This window comes from Drosophila elegans, unplaced genomic scaffold (assembly GCF_018152505.1).
Source record: "Drosophila elegans isolate 14027-0461.03 unplaced genomic scaffold, ASM1815250v1 contig_520, whole genome shotgun sequence".
Lineage (NCBI taxonomy): Eukaryota > Metazoa > Arthropoda > Insecta > Diptera > Drosophilidae > Drosophila > Drosophila elegans.
In genome coordinates, this window is record NW_024545903.1 from 717,704 (window position 1) to 736,002 (window position 18,299).

The 18,299-nt window shown below is 38.8% G+C and overlaps 2 protein-coding genes across 2 annotated transcripts; one reads left to right on the forward strand and one right to left on the reverse strand.

Moving 5' to 3' along the window:
* Positions 1 to 583: 583 nt before the first annotated feature.
* On the forward strand, positions 584 to 2,525 carry LOC108135373 (proteasome subunit beta type-7-A). The gene is made up of 4 exons (XM_017256063.2): positions 584 to 676; positions 1,147 to 1,221; positions 1,286 to 1,390; positions 1,996 to 2,525. The coding sequence occupies exons 2-4, from the start codon at positions 1,202 to 1,204 to the stop codon at positions 2,420 to 2,422; spliced, it is 552 nt and encodes a 183-aa protein (XP_017111552.1). The 5' UTR covers positions 584 to 676; positions 1,147 to 1,201; the 3' UTR covers positions 2,423 to 2,525.
* A 13,000-nt stretch (positions 2,526 to 15,525) lies between these two features.
* On the reverse strand, positions 15,526 to 16,843 carry LOC108135368. Its single transcript, XM_017256059.2, has one exon. The coding sequence runs from the start codon at positions 16,708 to 16,710 to the stop codon at positions 15,676 to 15,678; it is 1,035 nt and encodes a 344-aa protein (XP_017111548.2). The 5' UTR covers positions 16,711 to 16,843; the 3' UTR covers positions 15,526 to 15,675.
* Between the last annotated feature and the right edge of the window lie 1,456 nt (positions 16,844 to 18,299).

The following is an 18,299-nucleotide window of genomic DNA, read 5'->3' on the forward strand; positions in this document are numbered from 1 at the left end:
ACATTTACAATTTTGTCCTATTAATAAACATGTTTATCATTTGTTAGTAACTAACAAAGTTTACCTTTTATTTATAACAAACATTTGAACGATGAGTAATGATGACAGCTTGCTTTCGTTTTACGAATCATTTAATGGAAAAATAATATTAACGCGACTGTCACTTTATTAGTTCCAAATTAAATCGATTGCAATCACTGTTTTTAGAGTTGGGAAACATTGTGTCAATAGTATGGAATATATAAAAAAAAAATTGTTATTGTATTTTAAATTTAAAAAGCATTGTTTAAATTAAGCTTAAAATAGCTACATCTTAATTGTGTCTACAATTTTACAAATGACCCTTATACGTTATATGACTACGTTTCATAGCTTATTATTAAAATCAAAAAAATTATTTTATAAAAATATATTACCTAATTACATTACAAGGAAGGGGTAACCAGAGGTTTGGAGTTACCCCAGTATGGTCACAAAAGTAAAGTTAAGCAACCGAAAGCCAACTCGATAGAAAACTAGAGGCAGTGTGAAAATGCTATTTAATACAAACCCAAATATTCGATATACCTATACTATCGCGAGTGCTTAGCCCAGCTCTACTGTTTTTAATCTCATCCCAGTTGGGTTTTAATTACAGATCCAGAATCTCAAAGACTGTAATCCATTCGGACTCGAGGTTAGTTAATCCCTGTCCCTGGCTAAGCTAATTAACACATCGATTACAACGTTGCGCGGACAGTGTCGCTTAAAATTGATGGCGCTCGTTAAAATATCTCCCTTGTCCGTGATTGCGAGGCCTTCTGGTCTTGACTGCGCCAACTGGTTGCGTCTATTTTTAGGGCCATGGCCCTCGAGCAGCAGGTGCACTTGTGGTCCATAGATGATCACATTCGCGAACCAGTTGGCGCATCATCGCCGTCACCACCATCTGTGGATCGCCATCAAGTGTAGGTGACGGATAGCCTCGGACTGCCAATATCGCTTACTTCCAGACAATGGATGGGCCATGATATCCACACTTCTGGGCCACACAAGTTATTCTCTCTTTTGTTCCGCCGGCATTGACACTTTTTTCGCCCTCATCCACTTGAGCAAATTATTATCTTTCTCTGCTAACGCGTTTCGGCTCTTTAAATTTAATTTCAGATCATTAAACCGACCCTTTTTCAACTTGATCGCTTTTCGGTGACTATATTCCAAAATGTCAGATAATGGCGAAAGGTGAGTCGATTGGAATCGAATTTAAAAATGTATTGTGTTACTTTTAATATGTTTATTCCCACAGGACTCTTAAGGAAGGCAGCATGGTGGGTTTAATCTGTGACGACGGAGTGATTATGGCCACCAGTTCGAGGGACCATCTTTTTTACCTCCTGGAAGAACGCATTTAGTAAGGGCATTCAAATTTTGTTTTCGTATTCTTTGCTCAAGTTTTCTGAAAGAGGGTTTTTTAATTTATAGATATGGTATTTTTCTCATATTAAAATCAGTAGAACATTCAATTCGGATCGTTACATTTTAAAGTTTAGTAAAAAAAAATATGGCAAACCTTTAAAAGTTAGCTGTTACCAATTTTTTTTGGATTATTTGATATTAAATTAACAAATATAAGTACTATAAAGGTATACTCTAACATTCATACCGATAATTTTATTATTTTGTTACTGCAAGGTTAACATAAGTACTTCGAATTTTGAATATGAATTTTCTTTCTGTTGGAAAAGTATTATCCAAAGTAAAAAATTGAATAACTTCTTAATAAAAACTTGAAATTCTCCTTTTAAATAGTTTTTGCAAGAGATTTTCAATAAAAGTTACCAGTTTTACAAACAATTAAAAAAAAAATTTATGAGACCTGTTTGTAAGTTTTTTGATAAAAATTAAGAAATTATTAATTCTCAAAATTTATCAGTTTTTAATTATCTTGTCTAAGATAATAATAATTAATAATATGGTTAAAAGCACATGAATGCCCTTGTAATTTGTTATCTACAGCTGCTGTGCCCCTCGTTCTGGAATTGAACGCAAAAAAATTCTGGATGTGGGCGTGAAGGTGGACTACCTAACCCGTGAGTTGGGACAAAAGATGACGGTGGCCCTGGTGCGGGACTTGTTGTGCCAGAAGTTCGAATACGACGAGTCCGTGGATGTCCTGCTGGGCGGCCAGGATGATTTGGGCCTCCATATCTACAGTTTGAAAGCAAATGGAGGATCCAGGCGGGTGATATATGCAGCAAAAGGCAAAGAATCTGATGACGCAGTGGCTTATTTGGCGGAGCACTGGAAGGAGTCCTTGTCACTGGACGAAGCTGAGCAGTTGGCTCGGGAATCACTCAAATTGGAGGACAATGACTACGTGGAGATATGCGTCATCAATAGGGCTGAACAAACAGAGGAACCAGCTTCCGATGAGGATAACTAGTCTGGCAGATCGCAGACCAGCAATTGGTAGATCCTTCATTTACCTTCTATGTAGTAGTTAATCGCATCATTCCCTTTTCACGTTGAAATAAATGAATTGTTAATGCTAGACTGCCTCCCCGGTAATTAGCCGCATTTCTCAGCGTTTTGCAAGTTGGCAAGGAATAGATTAGGCCCTCCTCCCACCGAAAAGGGGGCGCGCAAGCACAAGTGATTTATACTGCACCCCGACTTGGATAATTAATAATGATTAAAGGCTGGCGCCCATCAACGGGCAGGCAGCTTTGAGTCCTTACACGCGTTATATATAGCTCTATATAGATCCCCACTAACCAGATCCGCTCGTTCGCCTCCGGGGGACTGGCATCCAGCTGTGCGGATTAACTTGAATTTATATGTTCTGCCTGCATTTGAATAATTTCATATTCGAGCTGGGAATCGGGATCTCTATCTTCCACACCCCCTCGTTGCTTTTTTTCTTCATTTTCAGTGCGTGACCAGGCTTCATTTTCTACTCCTCCAGCCAGTTGTGTGGTCTCCTTCCATTGACAGCTCTTGGGTGGCATTATGCTATCTGCTCCGGATTTTCACTTTTCTGGCCAGCACTCCAGACAGTTGCTAATTGATTTCTACGTAGATTGGACTTCTTGTTAATCGGCTGCGCGGCGGGTTAAGTGGATCTCAAAAGGATATGATTAAGTATCTGAACTGCGTGAGTCTAAAATCAGCAAATTGTTAGTTTACGGTATTTTATCTATTTTTCAAGCTAAGATTAAATTTCTTTAGTATCATTTATATGGTAAAAACAAACGGTCTGACAATTAACAAGAAGATTTAATTTGTAAAGTCTGAGCTAATAATACAAATTTTAATATAAACGTTTAATAAGACAATTATGTGAAGTGATCAACTGCAATGCTTCCAATAAATAATTTCTTAAATTGGCGTAAATCGATTTTATATTTTACATTTAAGAGGTTTTGATAATATTTGTCGTTGGAAAGTGGTTTTACTTAACTTTCTCTGGTTTTATTGCATAATTTAACCAGCTCAGCGAAATTTGCCTTATATTTCATCTGTCTTCTCAGCGATTTAACCATGAATCCCAATATTTTGGCTCACTCGACCTCAAACCCTTTTCTGTTGATAAGCAAATATTTGGATGGCATTTCACTCTCCCTCTTTTATTCATATTATTCTTTTTTTTCGCGTTTCATCCAATCTGAAAGTGCAATCTCTGACGAAAATAAAATGTCAATGCCAGGGCGATAAGACAAGAAGGACGAGGTGAAAAAAATCAAACATCAAATATTCCCAATAAATTAAATGCGGTGAGTTCCGAGAAGGACCCATCCTCTTTCAGCCGGCATTCAATAATATTTCACTTTCAATCTGCAAAAAGGTGCGAAGAAGCTGGCCCAGGGGTTTCGTTGGGAGGGGGGACCATCTGAATACGAAATCGAGTTGTGCTACCTTTTGATATCTTTATTTACCCCACACCAGCCCGAAAAAATACAGAGAGGTGCACAGCAATGCAGACAGTGTCACCTTTCAGCGGCTCGAGGTGGAAATATATTTATGTGGCATGCAACTTGCAAGGTGTGACAACAAGAAAATTTATCTGCACCATCTCTGCAGCACCTTCATCTCCTGACCTCCTCCCGCAACCCACACTTCAGGGGCAGAATGCATATGAGCGGGCTACCGCCAGTGGATTTATATGGGATCCGAGTTGGGGATTGCCATCTTAATGCGACATTAACTCGGCGGAATCTGTGTGTTTGGCCCAGGCAAATATGAGGTGCATAATGTACACGAACGTGTTGGGCGGAAGGGATTATCTATGGAATAGTCACCTGTTGCTCTGGGCAGATAAATGCATTACAGGTGTAGTACACATAAGTGTGAATAAATCCCAGAAACTTAACCTATATGTGGACTTCAAAAATAATATCATGTTTAACAAGAAAGGAAGCAAACTTCGGCAAGCCGAAGTTTATATACCCTTGCAGCGCTATTGCAAAAATTAAATATTCTTGAAAACACTTTAATTTCGATGTATATTCGTATATGTTTTAAAACATTGAGCTATGATGATTTTCAGATCAAACATTCGATAGTTTCTATGGCAACTATAAGATATCGTTTTCCGATTTGAATTAAATTAAAATCGTACATCTAAACTATCAACTTATTACTATTTCCGATAGATTTAAAAATAAATTCAAAAATAGATAAATTTAATTTGTTTAAAAAATTTTTTTGTAATATTCCGATTGTTTCTATGGGAGCTTCATAATATAGTCGTCCGATTTTGATGAAATTTAAAAATGAATTAAAAAATATTAAACCATTAGTATATCTCGAAGAACTACAAAAAACATAAAAAACAGCAAAGTTATAATTTTGTTTTTTTATTTTCGAACTATTCCTATGGAAGCTTAATGCTATAGACGACCGATCCGACTCTTTCCGACCTGCAATAAAAAAACAACTTTCTTGCAGATAGCTTTGAAACTGAGAGACAAGTTTGCCTAGATACGGGCGGACAGACGGACATGGCTAGTTCGACTCTCCTAGTGATGCGGGTCAAGAAGATATATACTTCATAGAGTCGGATATTTCTCCTTCACTGTGTTGCAAACTTCTAACTGAAATTATAATTCCCTCTGAGAGGATATATAAATAATGTGGGAGTTACTAATCCTTAAAAGGTATAAAAAAATAATTTTCTTACATTCGTTACTTGTTTACATGATTTCTCGGTTGCTAGAGTATTAATTGCCAATAGAAACGGTATCCAGGATATTAAACATTTTCACTATATGCTATAAAAACTATAAAAACAACTTTGTAAGTTCAACTTTTTATAACACTTTCTTGCCGACTATCTCTGCATAATAATTTATTTTTTATGGCTGCTGCTGCATTGGCAACTTTAATGAAATTGGACATGCAACATAAAGTAATTTGCTTTTAATTAATTTATAAATGCAGCAACATCAAAAATGGCAGCCGAAACGAACAGGAGCCGAGGCTGGAGGAGACTGGAATTAAGCCCCAGTCGTAAATAATTTTTATTCTCGCATTCCCTTATAGATTTTTATTTTGTTTGTGTTAATTTCAGTTTTATTTTTGCTGCTGTTGCTGTTGCATTTGCGGCATGCAACAAGCGGCACGAAGTGTCGCTGACAGCATGTCAACAGCACGTTGGGCGCAGGGAATCCGGGAGGCGATTGGCCACGCCCCCTTATATCGGAGGGCGTGTGCAATGGCAGCAATTTCATTAAAATTTACTGCACACTGCAGCGGCGAAAAAATTGTTGCGGTCAATTAACGTCAGCAACGCGTTGCCATCGCTGCGGCATAAACCCTTCACCGCTCCCGCCCCCCTTTCCATGCAATTTTCCGCCCTTTTCCCTTGATTTTCCCTCTGCTCATTAACAGCCGCCAGTGCTGAGTCCACAAGCGATTTTATTCGCATTTTGCATCTCTATACGAAACTTTTTGTTTATTGTCGCTGGCGTGAATAAATAAATAGGTTCCATTGACATATGCTCAAATAAATAATAGAGCGCATTTAAATTATTGCCCCCAGCTTCGGCCAGGATATTGCATGCAGTGCAGGAAGGAAGGAGGACTCCCTGTCCCATATCCTCCGATGTGGCTGTGAATTATGATCCGGACGGGGAGACCGCAAGACCCGCAGAGCCCCATAACAATAAACGGCGAGCCTTCAAGCCGACGACGATCATTTTTAATTTCGCACTCAACAAAGGCCCAGAAACTGACAATGGTGAGTGAATAATTTTCAGAAAATTATATTAAAAGGAGAAGGCTAGATACGCATAAAGCGAATTTTTAAATGCCACATTAATTTAAAAAATATCGTTTAAAAAAAGGGTTAATAAAAATACTTTATAGAGATTGCTGCATATTTTGAAGAAATTATTTCATTTTATTTTTTTCATAGTTTTTAATTTATTATTTTATTTTAATGATCAAATCCGTTTGGTTTAAACTAATGTTTGTTTCAGCCTCGGTTAAAATATTATTTGATATGTCGGTAGCCTTTTCCAAACTTATTTATATCTTTTGTTAGGATAAAAAGAATAAATCTCCTAAATGAAGCAATCGTACCCGAAGACGGAATAATTGCAAATCAACGAAATGGTTACTTCTTGTGTGATGAAATGAGTGCTGATATTTACTTTACTTCAATATACATCTTCTTATTCGTTTGCTAGAATTTATTTCAATGTACTTGCAAACCAATTTCCCGACCATCAGAGCGAGAACCCAATCAAATGCATTTGGCCTAGAGAATCCAGGCCACTTAATTGATAAACTTTTCCACTAAACTAATTTGTTTGTTGTTGCGCAGACTCAATCAGAGCCACAGAGCTGAACAAGTGAAAAGAATTTAATTAAGCTGCAGAAGCCAAACCAAAATGTTCCACAATATCGAGCAGACGGAGGGAAAAGTGAGAGGTCCAGACACAGATACCACGCGATGCGTGTGCCGAAGCCCCCGGGAAGTTGACCCCAAAAGGTTTCCATTCCCCAAACTCGCAAAAAGCCAACTTATTAAGCCTCCTTGCAAGTGGGCGTGGCGCAATAACACAGACCCTCTCGCATCGCAAAGGAAATTGCAGATGACTCGCTGGGCAGCCGAACCGCAAATTAGTTTCGCTTTGAAGGGGTTCTCCTCGGGATCCGGCTACCAATGTCAAGCCAAGTCCGCGCCTGAATAAATATGAAAATATTGTTCAAGTATCCAGCAACCAGGGCCCAAGGCGTCTTTCCTGGAAACAGAAAGAGCAACCGGAATAACAATAACAACAATCACCCCCCTAAACAGAGGGCCCTGAAAAATGGACTGGGGCACGGGGCACTGAGAAAAAATGAGGTAAACCCTTAAAAATAGTATTAAAAATTATATGGTATTGTAACTTGAAATTTAAATAATATTTTTGTATTTAGACAACTAATAATTTATTTATTTTATATTTCTTTAAACTATTGGTTGTATAATTTCTCTGCAAAACATTTTAAGCAAATGAAATATGTGAAAATGAATTTTTTTAAAAATCCGTTCAGTTTGTAAAAGAATGACATAGATTAGAATAGGTTTGTGGGTTGTTCTTTTTGAACTGGTTAGCATTATATATCTCAAGCTTGGATTACCTACCTAATGTAAAGTGCTTGACAATACACCTTTACGACAAATGACAACCTTTGTGTTAATTTATCCAAATGTTTAGTTACCAATGAATAAAATAAGGTTAAAAAACGGTTAATATTGTTTAGTTTTTTGAGGAAAATTAAAACTTTTTGAATTGTTAAAAGTTTATTTTTTTAAATACTTCATCTTCACTTTGTATTGAAATACAAAATGTTAAAAAATTATACCAATGATAAATCTGGAAACTTATGTTTGCCCCATTTTGTTTTATTGTATTAGCTTCACGAAAACATATAAAAAAATTTCAAAAGTTGCTTCAAAACTAGTTTTTCATCACCGCAGCATATTAAGAAAGTATTGGAAATTAAGTTTTTATATTAAGTAGTGTAATTTCGTTTTCTTTAAGATTTAAGTCGCTGGTTTTTTTCAGTTCTTGTGTCCAGAGCCCTCACGTTCCCTGCTTTACTCACTCCAGAAATTGACGCGAGCCGCGCTCCAAAATCGCTCCAAACGTTGTCATCGTTGTCGGGTTGTTGCGTTGTTGCGTTGTTGGGTCGGTGGTTGTTGCATCTGCATCTCGGCATCTGCATCTCGCGTCCTCCATATGTGCGCACTTAGAGATGCCCGAGATGAGATAAGCTTGCAGTGGTACCCCGACCCGAGCTGCTACTCCTCCACCGCCGGTCCGCTGCTTTTTGTTCATAAATTATAATTTTATGATCACGAACATATTCGTGGAATACTCGATGGCGTTGGTTTGGCTGGCTCATTGTCGCCAGCTCCGCTGTCTGCCGGCTCCCAGGGGCGTTAAATATTAAAGTGTCTGGAGATCTGGAGAGGAGAGACCCTGGATTGGCACTGGAAAATTGGCTCTGTTCCCGGGTTCTTTGGTCTTTGGTCTTTGGTCCGCGGAGAGTGTCATCGTTTGTGTTTACACTAATTGAAGAATTCTTCGGTTGGAGCCCTTCAATGTCACGGATGCTTCCAGTTTTCTCTCCCTTTTTTCGCTGGATCGTTAACTTACTTTATTGCCTTGGCTCGGGTTCTAGCCTGAAATTAGTTTGTTTTAGCTTAGCCGCCATTGAAACGGGGTGGTGGTAATGATAAGTTGCCTTCTACGATTTTATTGAAGGTCGTAAATCAATTAACTGGCTCTTTCTGGCACTTTGCTCTTATGAAGACAGCTGAAAACTCGCAGATATTGTCTTATTTATGCCCTTTAATTAGCATAGGAAAAATAAACACAAATTTAAATGACAAAGCAGAAAAAAAGGCGAAAGACCAATAGAATATTGCTGTTAAAAACAAGGCTAAAAAAGTTTTTTTGTAATCTAAAAAGAAAAAATCTGTATTCCTTTGTTAAATATGCTTATATAGAAATAATTATACGCCCTTGCATTCTTTTTTTTATTTGTGTCATTGTTCAATCCATTAAAATACAAGCCTTTTTATTGGTCTCCTTGTTGACCATGAATTAAACTTTTAAATCACTTTTCGCACATCGCCTGGATGGGAAAATATTTACATACACGACATTGGCCAACATAACAAACTCGGTGTTTGCTTTTAATTGGTTTCCATTTCGTTGCTGTCCGTTTATTTACTATTTGTTGTCCTCTTACCCATTTTTTAATTTATACAAACATGTTGCATTGTTGGCTTCAACTAAACCGAATTCAAATAGGTTTAAAATTTAAACTGCAGCGCGCTGTCTCTGGTACGATTCAGTATTTTTTTTAGGGAATTTATCGATTTATTTAAGCAGCCCTGGAAGAATTCCGGGACCTCTATACTTCTGCTGCAGAATTCTCATTAAGTGAAACGGGCGCATAATGAACTTTATGCATGCTACAAAGTGAAATTTAATAGTGCAACAGTATTCCCAGCATAATTAGTTCCTTCCGCGCAATTTTCATATCCAACTAGAGCCCACTAATGAATTTATTGAGGCCCAAGGAGTAGTAACCAGCGGATTTAGTTTTCATTCTCTTTAAAGTTCCTGGTAAGTGTTTGGAGAAATTTTAGCTTTCTTTTGTCGGAGGAATCCCCATTTGGCCAAAAACTTCAAGTGCAAGACACATCAGCAAAGTGACACTCTCGTCGAGATTATCTTGGCAACTCCCACGAAGTTGGAGTCCTCTTTGCTTGGAAGTTAAGCAGAGGACACTCTGCTAAATTCCCCCGAAATTTAAGTTGAAAGTAAATTAGCGAAGAGCTCGCGTTAAAATTAGAATTAAAAGCTCGAGCTAAAAGTTTACCCAAGCAGAAAAGGAAACACCAAATTAGCTCTAGAAAATGTAATTATTTCAGAGTTGCTGAGTGATGAGTGTTTGTTTTTGAGTGCATTTCTTGTGCGGATTTTCAGGGATATTTAGGTTAAGCTGAACAACTTTAGTTCCAATAAGATAAATATTAAATAGCACCATCACATGTTAATAATGTTTTAAGATTCAAAATACAAGTTTTAAATAATTTAAATATTTTATGTAAAAACGTTTGAATATGTTTTTTAATTTAATATCTTCAAATACCAATTCTTAAATTGTTTGTGTTCTCTTTTATAATAACTTTTATACTGGTAAAAAGTTTTAAGATGATAAAATATACAGAATCTTAAATTTTGCTATGGTTTTCTGTGTAGTTTTTAAAATTTTTTGATGATTTCTACTGTTTGGCTTGCTGTTCAGAACCGCAAACCCGTTTGGGTTGGTAAATAAATTTTATTCACACTTGAGCAAAATAACCACAATGCTGTTGCACCACTTAACGACACTTGAAACACTCCTGAAGGACTGGCCGCCTCTCCAGGTTCTCTTAACTAAATACCACAGTTCTGGTATTTTTCCTCCTGCTTAAATATTGTGTTAAAATTCGTTCTTTATGAGCAGGAAATCTGTGCTGAGCGGTGCTGCAGTGAAATTAATTAAAAACGCCCACATCTCGGCGATAAATCAGACGTCGGCAGCAGCAACAACAACCGCAGAGACCGCTCACACACACATGGTTCACGTTCACAATGATATCCTTGTGGCACTCGACCCCTGACCCCGCCACGCCCCCCTGGTCAGCCCTTTTGCCCGCGTGTTTGCTTAAGTGCCACTAATAATCCATTGTTGGCTTTTGTCCTTGTCGCCGCTGTTTTCGCTTTTCGATGTTGTTGCAGCTGTTGCTGCTGCCCAGACTTTTACCCTGCCACGCCCCCTCCCCCCTCCACCGACCGCCCGTTCCGCCTTCCTCCTTACCGCAGCAATCGAACGTTGCAAAACCAAAAGAAATTGCATGTTTGACAGCGAACGGAACGGAAAGAAAACAACGTCGTCAAAGAACTTTGAAAAACAAAAGTTGTCGAGTCGCAAACAGCATTGTGTGTGTGTGTGTGTGTGTTTTGCCAGGTTTTAAGTGCTTAAAATTTAAGATTTATTTATGTTTCAGTTTAGCGCTACGTTGTTTTTATTGTTTCCCCTTATGGCTGTGCAAAGTGCACAGCGATAAAAATCTAAAACCTTTAAAATAACACAAAGAACATGTATTTAATAAATTTGGTTTTATATTTAAAAGAAATGTTTGAAATTATTTGGTTTCATAAAATATATACATATTTTCATATTCTTGTGTTGTAAATTTAAAAAAAAAACTACATATACATACATAAATCTTTATGATTTCTCATTATATGTATATTTAATTTCCTCATTTTCTTTCAGTGTTTTGAATCCGCACCCCCAATGGGCATGCAAAATGTGTTTTAAATTAAAGACACAACTTTTGTTCAATTTTTCGATTTATGCAGATTCTCTTAAATGCTGACAGCAAGCCAGACAGGCCGAGTATAATAAATATTTGGCGCCAAGTGGCAATTTTTGGGGCAATCGAAATGTGGCCCAGTTCTTCAAGCTTTAAAGTTTAAAATTTAAAACATGTGTGGTTTTAGTCCGTTTAAATCAGTGCCGCTGGCAGTCAATTCGTTTTTACCGCTAAAAGGTTTCCGTTTGTCATTGTTTTCTTTTCCTGTTCTTCCAGGAATTCAACTTTTTGGCGGAGTTTTAAAAGGCGCGAAAAAATATTTGTGCAGCTTGCTTACTCACATTATTGAAAAAGAGCAAGTGAGACAGGCAGATTTCAGGGGTCAAGTAGCTATCCTTGTCTTCTGACTTGCCTCATCAGACTAGCTGTCTCATTTTATTTCCTATAAGATTTAAGAAATTCATATATGTATGTATTTTGCTTCCAGTCAGAAAACCAAAATTAACAAAAAAAATTCCAATAAATGAAAATGACCATATATTTTTTACAAGTATAATCTTAAAAAGTCATTTTCAAATTAGAAAAATGAAAATAATATCTAGGGTCATCTTTGAATGTGTTTAATACCTTGACCTTCTGATTTCAGCTTAAGACAGTAAAACAAATAAGTTAATAATAAGATGAATCAGTTTACAACTCACATAAAATCTTCAAGGCTATGCAATTTTAAAGAACATGTACTTATTTGTTTTAAAAGTAAATTTTTAGGCCTCTTAGATCATTTCTCCGAGCTTGTAATAACGATCCGTTTGCCAATGATTTAAGTCTGGAATCTCCCACTCGGCATTTGTACCTCTTATGCAATGTAGCCAAGGTGACCACTTCCATTCAATCCGATCTGGCGGCATTCTACAAATGTTGTGCTAAATAGCGCGTTTAGCTTGTTAGCGTCGAGAATTATGTGACAACTCTATACTGGGTCGGGGTCTGGAGTTGGCTCTATCCGCTGCGCCCAGGGAGGTCTCCACCTCTCCTTTTAACTTGGCCAAGAGCGGCGATAAATAATCAAGTGTAAATGGATATGGCCCAAAGGGAGCCGGGCGGGGAGTCAGCCAAGCAATGAACTAATAAAGGACAGATAGGCCGAGGGGGGCACACGCCTATATGGGCGGGGGCCAACGCCGACGCTTTATTAGCCAGACTTTCTTGCTTTTCTTCCTCACATTATGGCCGTAAGAGCGCGCGCACCGCAAATGCGTTGCCATAAATTTAAAGCTTTGCCAAGGCGTCTCCGGGAATGTCTATAAAGACATTTACCGGCAGCGGCGACGGCGGCGACGGCGGCGCCGCTAATGAAGATCAACGAGTCGAGACTGAGATTCAGAGTGCAGGTGGGTGGGTGGCCACTTTCCCACTGCCTCCCCCTGAACGAGCGCATTTCTATGCACATCGCGCGAATATTTCATAAATTTCATTCAATTTTTATTAAACACAAGAAATATGAGCTTCTGTAGTAGGGGCACGAACGTTAAGCGGGGAACGAAGTTCGCATAGAAGGCTGGAAAAAAGAGGACGTAGCAAATCCTGCACCGGAAATCCTCTCATTACGCCAGACTTGTAATTAATCTTTGGAAAATTAAATGGAAAAAAACGGCAAGGAAAACGATGGAAACTTTTGAGCCCATGGCGCGCGTTGTGCTTTGTGTACACCTGTTACACTTATCTTTTTTTTTCTAGCGGGGATCTCGATCCGGTTTTGGGGTCCGCCGAAAAGGTTTAGGATGGATGTCTGTGATTTGTTGGGCTCGGTAAATATTTGCAAATGAGTTTGAAATTAAGCCGGTTAACTGATTTTCGGCGAATCTTCTCTGCGTTCAAACTGTCTAATTAATTTTTCCCTTTTTTCTGATGGTAGTTTTTAAAAATGGTCGAATTTAAAGTAACCTTAGAAATAGCAGTCTAAGATGAGAATGGATTTGGTTAATAATTAAGTACCCAAAATATATTGGTTAAGAATGCTATAAAAATTAAAGTAAATCATTAAAAGAATGGAATAAGAGTCCAATGGACTGAATTTGACTAATTTAGGAAGGAAACGTAAAGTTTTTTGTGACCAAGACTAAAGTAAAGTTATTTAACTTTTGTTAACTTTTAAATTCCTAGATGATTTGTTTCTTATTATTTGTGATTTTAACAAATATCCCTGAGAGTATCCCGAATTCGGCCTTCATAAAAAGAGAGTTCTATCCCATTTGTTATTTATGACCAGACTGGAGGCATTTGCCAGGCTGACATCCTTGGAAATGGCCAACAAATCCAGAGGACAGACTGACAGAAGCTGGCTGCCGCAGAGATTGAATGGCACATAAATTTTTGTAATTTTGCCTTTCTTTTTTTTTTTTTTTTTGATGGCCGCTTCTGCATGTCAGCTCCAGCCAGGCCAATTCGAGAGCAGAATAAGCCGAGTCTTGGAGTCGGTACTACCAGAATACCAGCTGTGTCTTCGGCTTCCTTTCTCATCAGATTGTTTATCTTTCTTTTTTTTTTTTTAAGATGTTTTTTAAATCTTTTTTTTTCGACGCCTAAGCCGAGGGCGCGTGCGACACTTGAGTGACGCCTTGACTGGCGCCATCTAGCGGCTGCCGGCTGGGCGTGCATAACTTGCGTTTCATTATAATGAGATTATCCCTTTTGCTTGTACAGTGTCGCTGGCTCAGGAGCTTCCGCCTCCCGGGGGGAGTGGCACATTTCCATCTTTGGCTCAGAACTGCAACAGCTGTTTGTGTTTTCTTATTTAAATTATTTCTTTCCTTTTGACAGTCCTTGTTATTCCCATTCGCTCCTTTTGGGTCCTGTTCCAGTGCAGGCTGTCGGGATTATTGGATCTGGGACCTGGGTCTTATTTAACTCGAGCAAATAGCTTTTCCCGAGGGGAACTAATTGGAATTGGGAGAGATGAAAGGGAAGCGAACTTGGTCTGTCACTTTGAGCATTATCCTTTACAACTGCAGTCAAAGCAACTTGATTCAATTGGCGGACACAAGGACCTAGTATTTACCTATTAAATGAATGTCTGCAGAATCGAAGAAAGCTTAAAATAGATCATGGATTTAATGTTTAAGGTATTACCTGTAAAGTTTTTATGTGGCTCATGATTACTTCATACTTTAATTAAGTCAACGGTCCATCATCGATATGGAATTTCGGTGTACCGCTCTTAACTTTCCCTAACCAGCATCATTTGTCAAGCCAATTTTGGGCCTCATACTCTTTTAATTGTGTTTCGATTTGGTGACCCAAGGGGACCACCTCCAAAGTAAATTTCCGAAAACCATTTAACATGTTCGAATTATGCAAAAATGTGTTAGGCACGATGTAAAAACATCAAATGACACGAGCTTGTCGTACATACATTTGTCAATTTATTTATGTTATTTCCTTCAATCATTTGGAATATTTAAATTGATTGGGTCACGCCAAGGCCAAGCCCCGCAGCCAAAAACTCCAAGCCCAAATGCTCATGTTGGAAAACCAATTAGAGCCGAAACAACAATAACGACAAAAATAACATCACAACATCAGCTAACAAGATCAAATCGTGTAATGTGCCTCATTACAACATCGTTTTGTACACATATTTTGTGTGTGGCCCAAAAAAAAAAGGTGTGAACCTGTGGGTTGCAGTGAGCTTTGAAAGACTCACGCGAAAAAGGTGTTCAAATGGTGGTTATGGGAACATGTCATTAGATGAATTTTATTTTAAACGATATTCATGCGAAAATGTTTTCAAATGGTTTCATTAGTTATGGGAACTAGTCATTGTATGAATCAGATTATAAACGATATTCAGCAAAAATAGTTTTAAATGACTGCATGAGAACCAGTCATCGGATGAATTTGATTATAATCCATATGTAAATTCGTGATTTTCTCTTCAGGGATTGCATAACCCTCAACATTTCTTTGTATAGTAATATTTATTTATATAAGTAAAATAAAATAAAAATGAAAACACAGCAGTTGTAATATATTCCCTTTTTATTTCCTATTGTTCCAATGGAAGCTATATGCTGATCAAGAATATATATAGGATCGGAAATATTTCCTCTGCTGCGTAGCAAACTTCTGACTGAAATAATAATACCCCCGCCAGGTTTATAAAATAACTCTTTTTGTTTTCGAGAAAACGACAAATCCTAAATGTATTTATTGTAAGTTGAAACCAAATTGTACATAAAAGTAGCCGATCATTATTGTTTCCACTCCACTAACGGGTTTGAATTTCGGGGTATTTTTGATCAATGATTACCCTAACACTAAGGCTTTTAGTGGGTTTGGTGTTGCTGGTTTCTGCTGGACTGCGGATCGTAGTTGAGGACGTCGAAGGTCAGGATCTTGTAGAAGGACACCGACCAGCCCACATCGTCCATGCGCGGTAGGATTCTTGTGTTAGGTGGAAGAGCCGTCATGGACGGATTCTGGGTGGATCTCATGGGATCCAGTGCTGATTGTATGAAGTGTTCTTGGGGTGGCTTAGTATTGGCCATACTCGTTGGAGTTGTAGGTGCATTGAACTGTGAATTGAAGGGGAAATTGTGGGCTTGTGGACCATTTGCCTTAACAGCTCGTCTTGCGTCAGCCGTGTAGTCTCTCCTGAAACGAATGAAGATCTCAGCGAACACAATCCGATGCGGAACTGCCACCACTTCCGGCGGGGTCTTAAGTTCGTTGTCCATCCGGCGGATGATCTCGCTGACCTCCACCACTTCGCTGGCCGTGTTGAAGTCTTTGGTGTTCCGTAGGCCCACAAAGAGCATGTCTATGAAGGCGTATTTCCTGCCGAAGTTCTGCCGCGTGGCCACCTTCATGGGAATCGCCCGCCGTAGGTGTTCCCTTTCGAATCTCACCAGCTGGAGGCGGGTGTCGTTCCGCGAGAGCAGCATGTCCCGGGTGATCTGCTGGAACCCCACCGGAGTCGTATACTCGCTGATCTTGTCCGCACTCTGCTGCCGGATGATGTCCGTCATCACGATCGCCGCCTGCTTGGCGCCCTCCAAGAAGTCCGGCTCACTGAAGTCCCGATCCCACAGCCACTTCAGCTTCCACAGATTGATCTTGGTCACCAGATATTTCCACGGATTGTGCAGGTAGACCAGCTTTGGGATGGTCTTCCGACGCTGGTCGTTCGCCGCGCTCTGCCGATCCCAGTCGTGTAACTCACGACAACTTCCGGGAAAGACTCCACATCCGCATCCGCAACGCGGATTTCGGGAATGGTTGTTATGGGGATGGTGATGGTGATGGTGGTTGCCGACCAAGTGGTTCAATGTGCCATATTTACGTAGAATTTTTAATAGCATCGCGACTCTTAGAGTGGGGCACTTTGCATGTTTGTCTCCAACCTCGTTGATTGTGCCCCGGAGAAAAGTAGTTGTGTTTTCGTGTGCCTCCCAATTTTGAGCAAAACACTGCTTCGAATTTTGACAGACCTATACAGTTGACATCAACATTGATGGGAAATTACGAGTAAAATATATATATAGGTTGAAAATGTATAAAAAAATTTATATTTTGAAGAACTATTTAAACATTGCACATAATTAGTTTTACCGACTATTTAATTGTTCTTTCTGTTAGAAATCTAAATAATTTGGATGTGATTTTTATAAAAAGATTCTGAAAATGAATGGAGCATGAAAATAGCTTGTCGTGTTGAAAAACTCTTGTTTGTCTAATTAAAACATGATTAAAAAGCATACTCAATGTGACCATCGCTTTAACCATCACCAATGTTTTTCATTTAAAATAATATTTTTAAAACAGAGTTCTCTGTTTAACATGGCAAATAATTACTTTCAAATATTTCACTCAAATAAATTCGGATGCGGTTCAATTTGAAATCTCTTCCAAGACGAACCATCCCACACAAACTTTGGATGCCAGGTAGCTCCCGAGTCCAAATGACATGCCGAGATCGTAAAGCATTATTAGCTGCGTGGGCTTCTTCTCATCGTTTTTCTCCAGCGACAAGTGGCCCTTGGTCAGGGATTTTGGTGACTGAGGGAGGGGAGACCTCATGCCCCTGAGGTCTCACGCAAACGACATAAAAATTAACAATAAAAATGGGAAAGAAATGAAAAGCGCTCAATGCAATTGTTGCGCTCGGTTGGAAGATGCGTATTTAAATGGCGCGGCGAATTTAATTATGTGTAAACTTATTTAATGGAAAATTAAACAGAAGTTAAATCACATAAAGGCGCAGTCGGCGAACGGCTGAGAAAAAAAGTTGGTAGTAGGCAGTATACGTTGGGTAGTAAATTGTGGAACATAAAAAACAAAGTTATAAACTATATAAATGAGCTTTTAGTAATTTTTAAGGTCATATATTGAAATATATGGCTGTTTAAGGTAGAGCAAACCCCAGTTTTATATAACTGATATTCTTAAGTAAATTTACTTCTTAAGTCATTGAGAATAGCTCGCTTAAAAGCTAAACGGCTAGTATAATCAATTGAAACTTAACTAATTGAATTTAAAACGTACAACTTATACGAACATTTTATTGCTGGTCAATGGCTTCTCATGTATGCCTTTCGCATAGAAAAATGTTACCGGCCAGACTTGAATGCATACAAAGTAACCATCTCTCCGTCCACCTCAAACCCCCCCAACTCCCCAAGTTGTCTAACGTTTTCGGTTTATCAATTCGATATCCCAAGTGGCGGTTGAGGGGAGATACTCCGAGATACTCCTCCTAAGTTGACACAAAATGCGTGGTCGTCATCGTCATCGGGCAGCGTCATCGTCAATCGTTGGCATGACATCGCAGGAAAAGCACGGGGAAAAGTTCCCCAGGTGGAGAGAGATGGCGAGAGGCGGACAGAAAGAGAGCGAATGGGAAGGAGTGAGCGAGATAAGTATCTTTTATGGACCGCCGCATTGCAACTGC

What these genes read in the sequence shown, in the direction of transcription:
- LOC108135373 (XM_017256063.2), top strand. Translation starts at nt 1,202, where the DNA reads ATGTCAGATAATGGCGAAAG. An exon ending in ATGTCAGATAATGGCGAAAG is followed by an intron (nt 1,222 to 1,285) that starts GTGAGTCGATTG and finishes TTATTCCCACAG; the next exon opens with GACTCTTAAGGAAGGCAGCA. An exon ending in CTCCTGGAAGAACGCATTTA is followed by an intron (nt 1,391 to 1,995) that starts GTAAGGGCATTC and finishes TGTTATCTACAG; the next exon opens with CTGCTGTGCCCCTCGTTCTG.
- LOC108135368 (XM_017256059.2), bottom strand. Translation starts at nt 16,710, where the DNA reads ATGCTATTAAAAATTCTACGTAAATATGGCACATTGAACCACTTGGTC.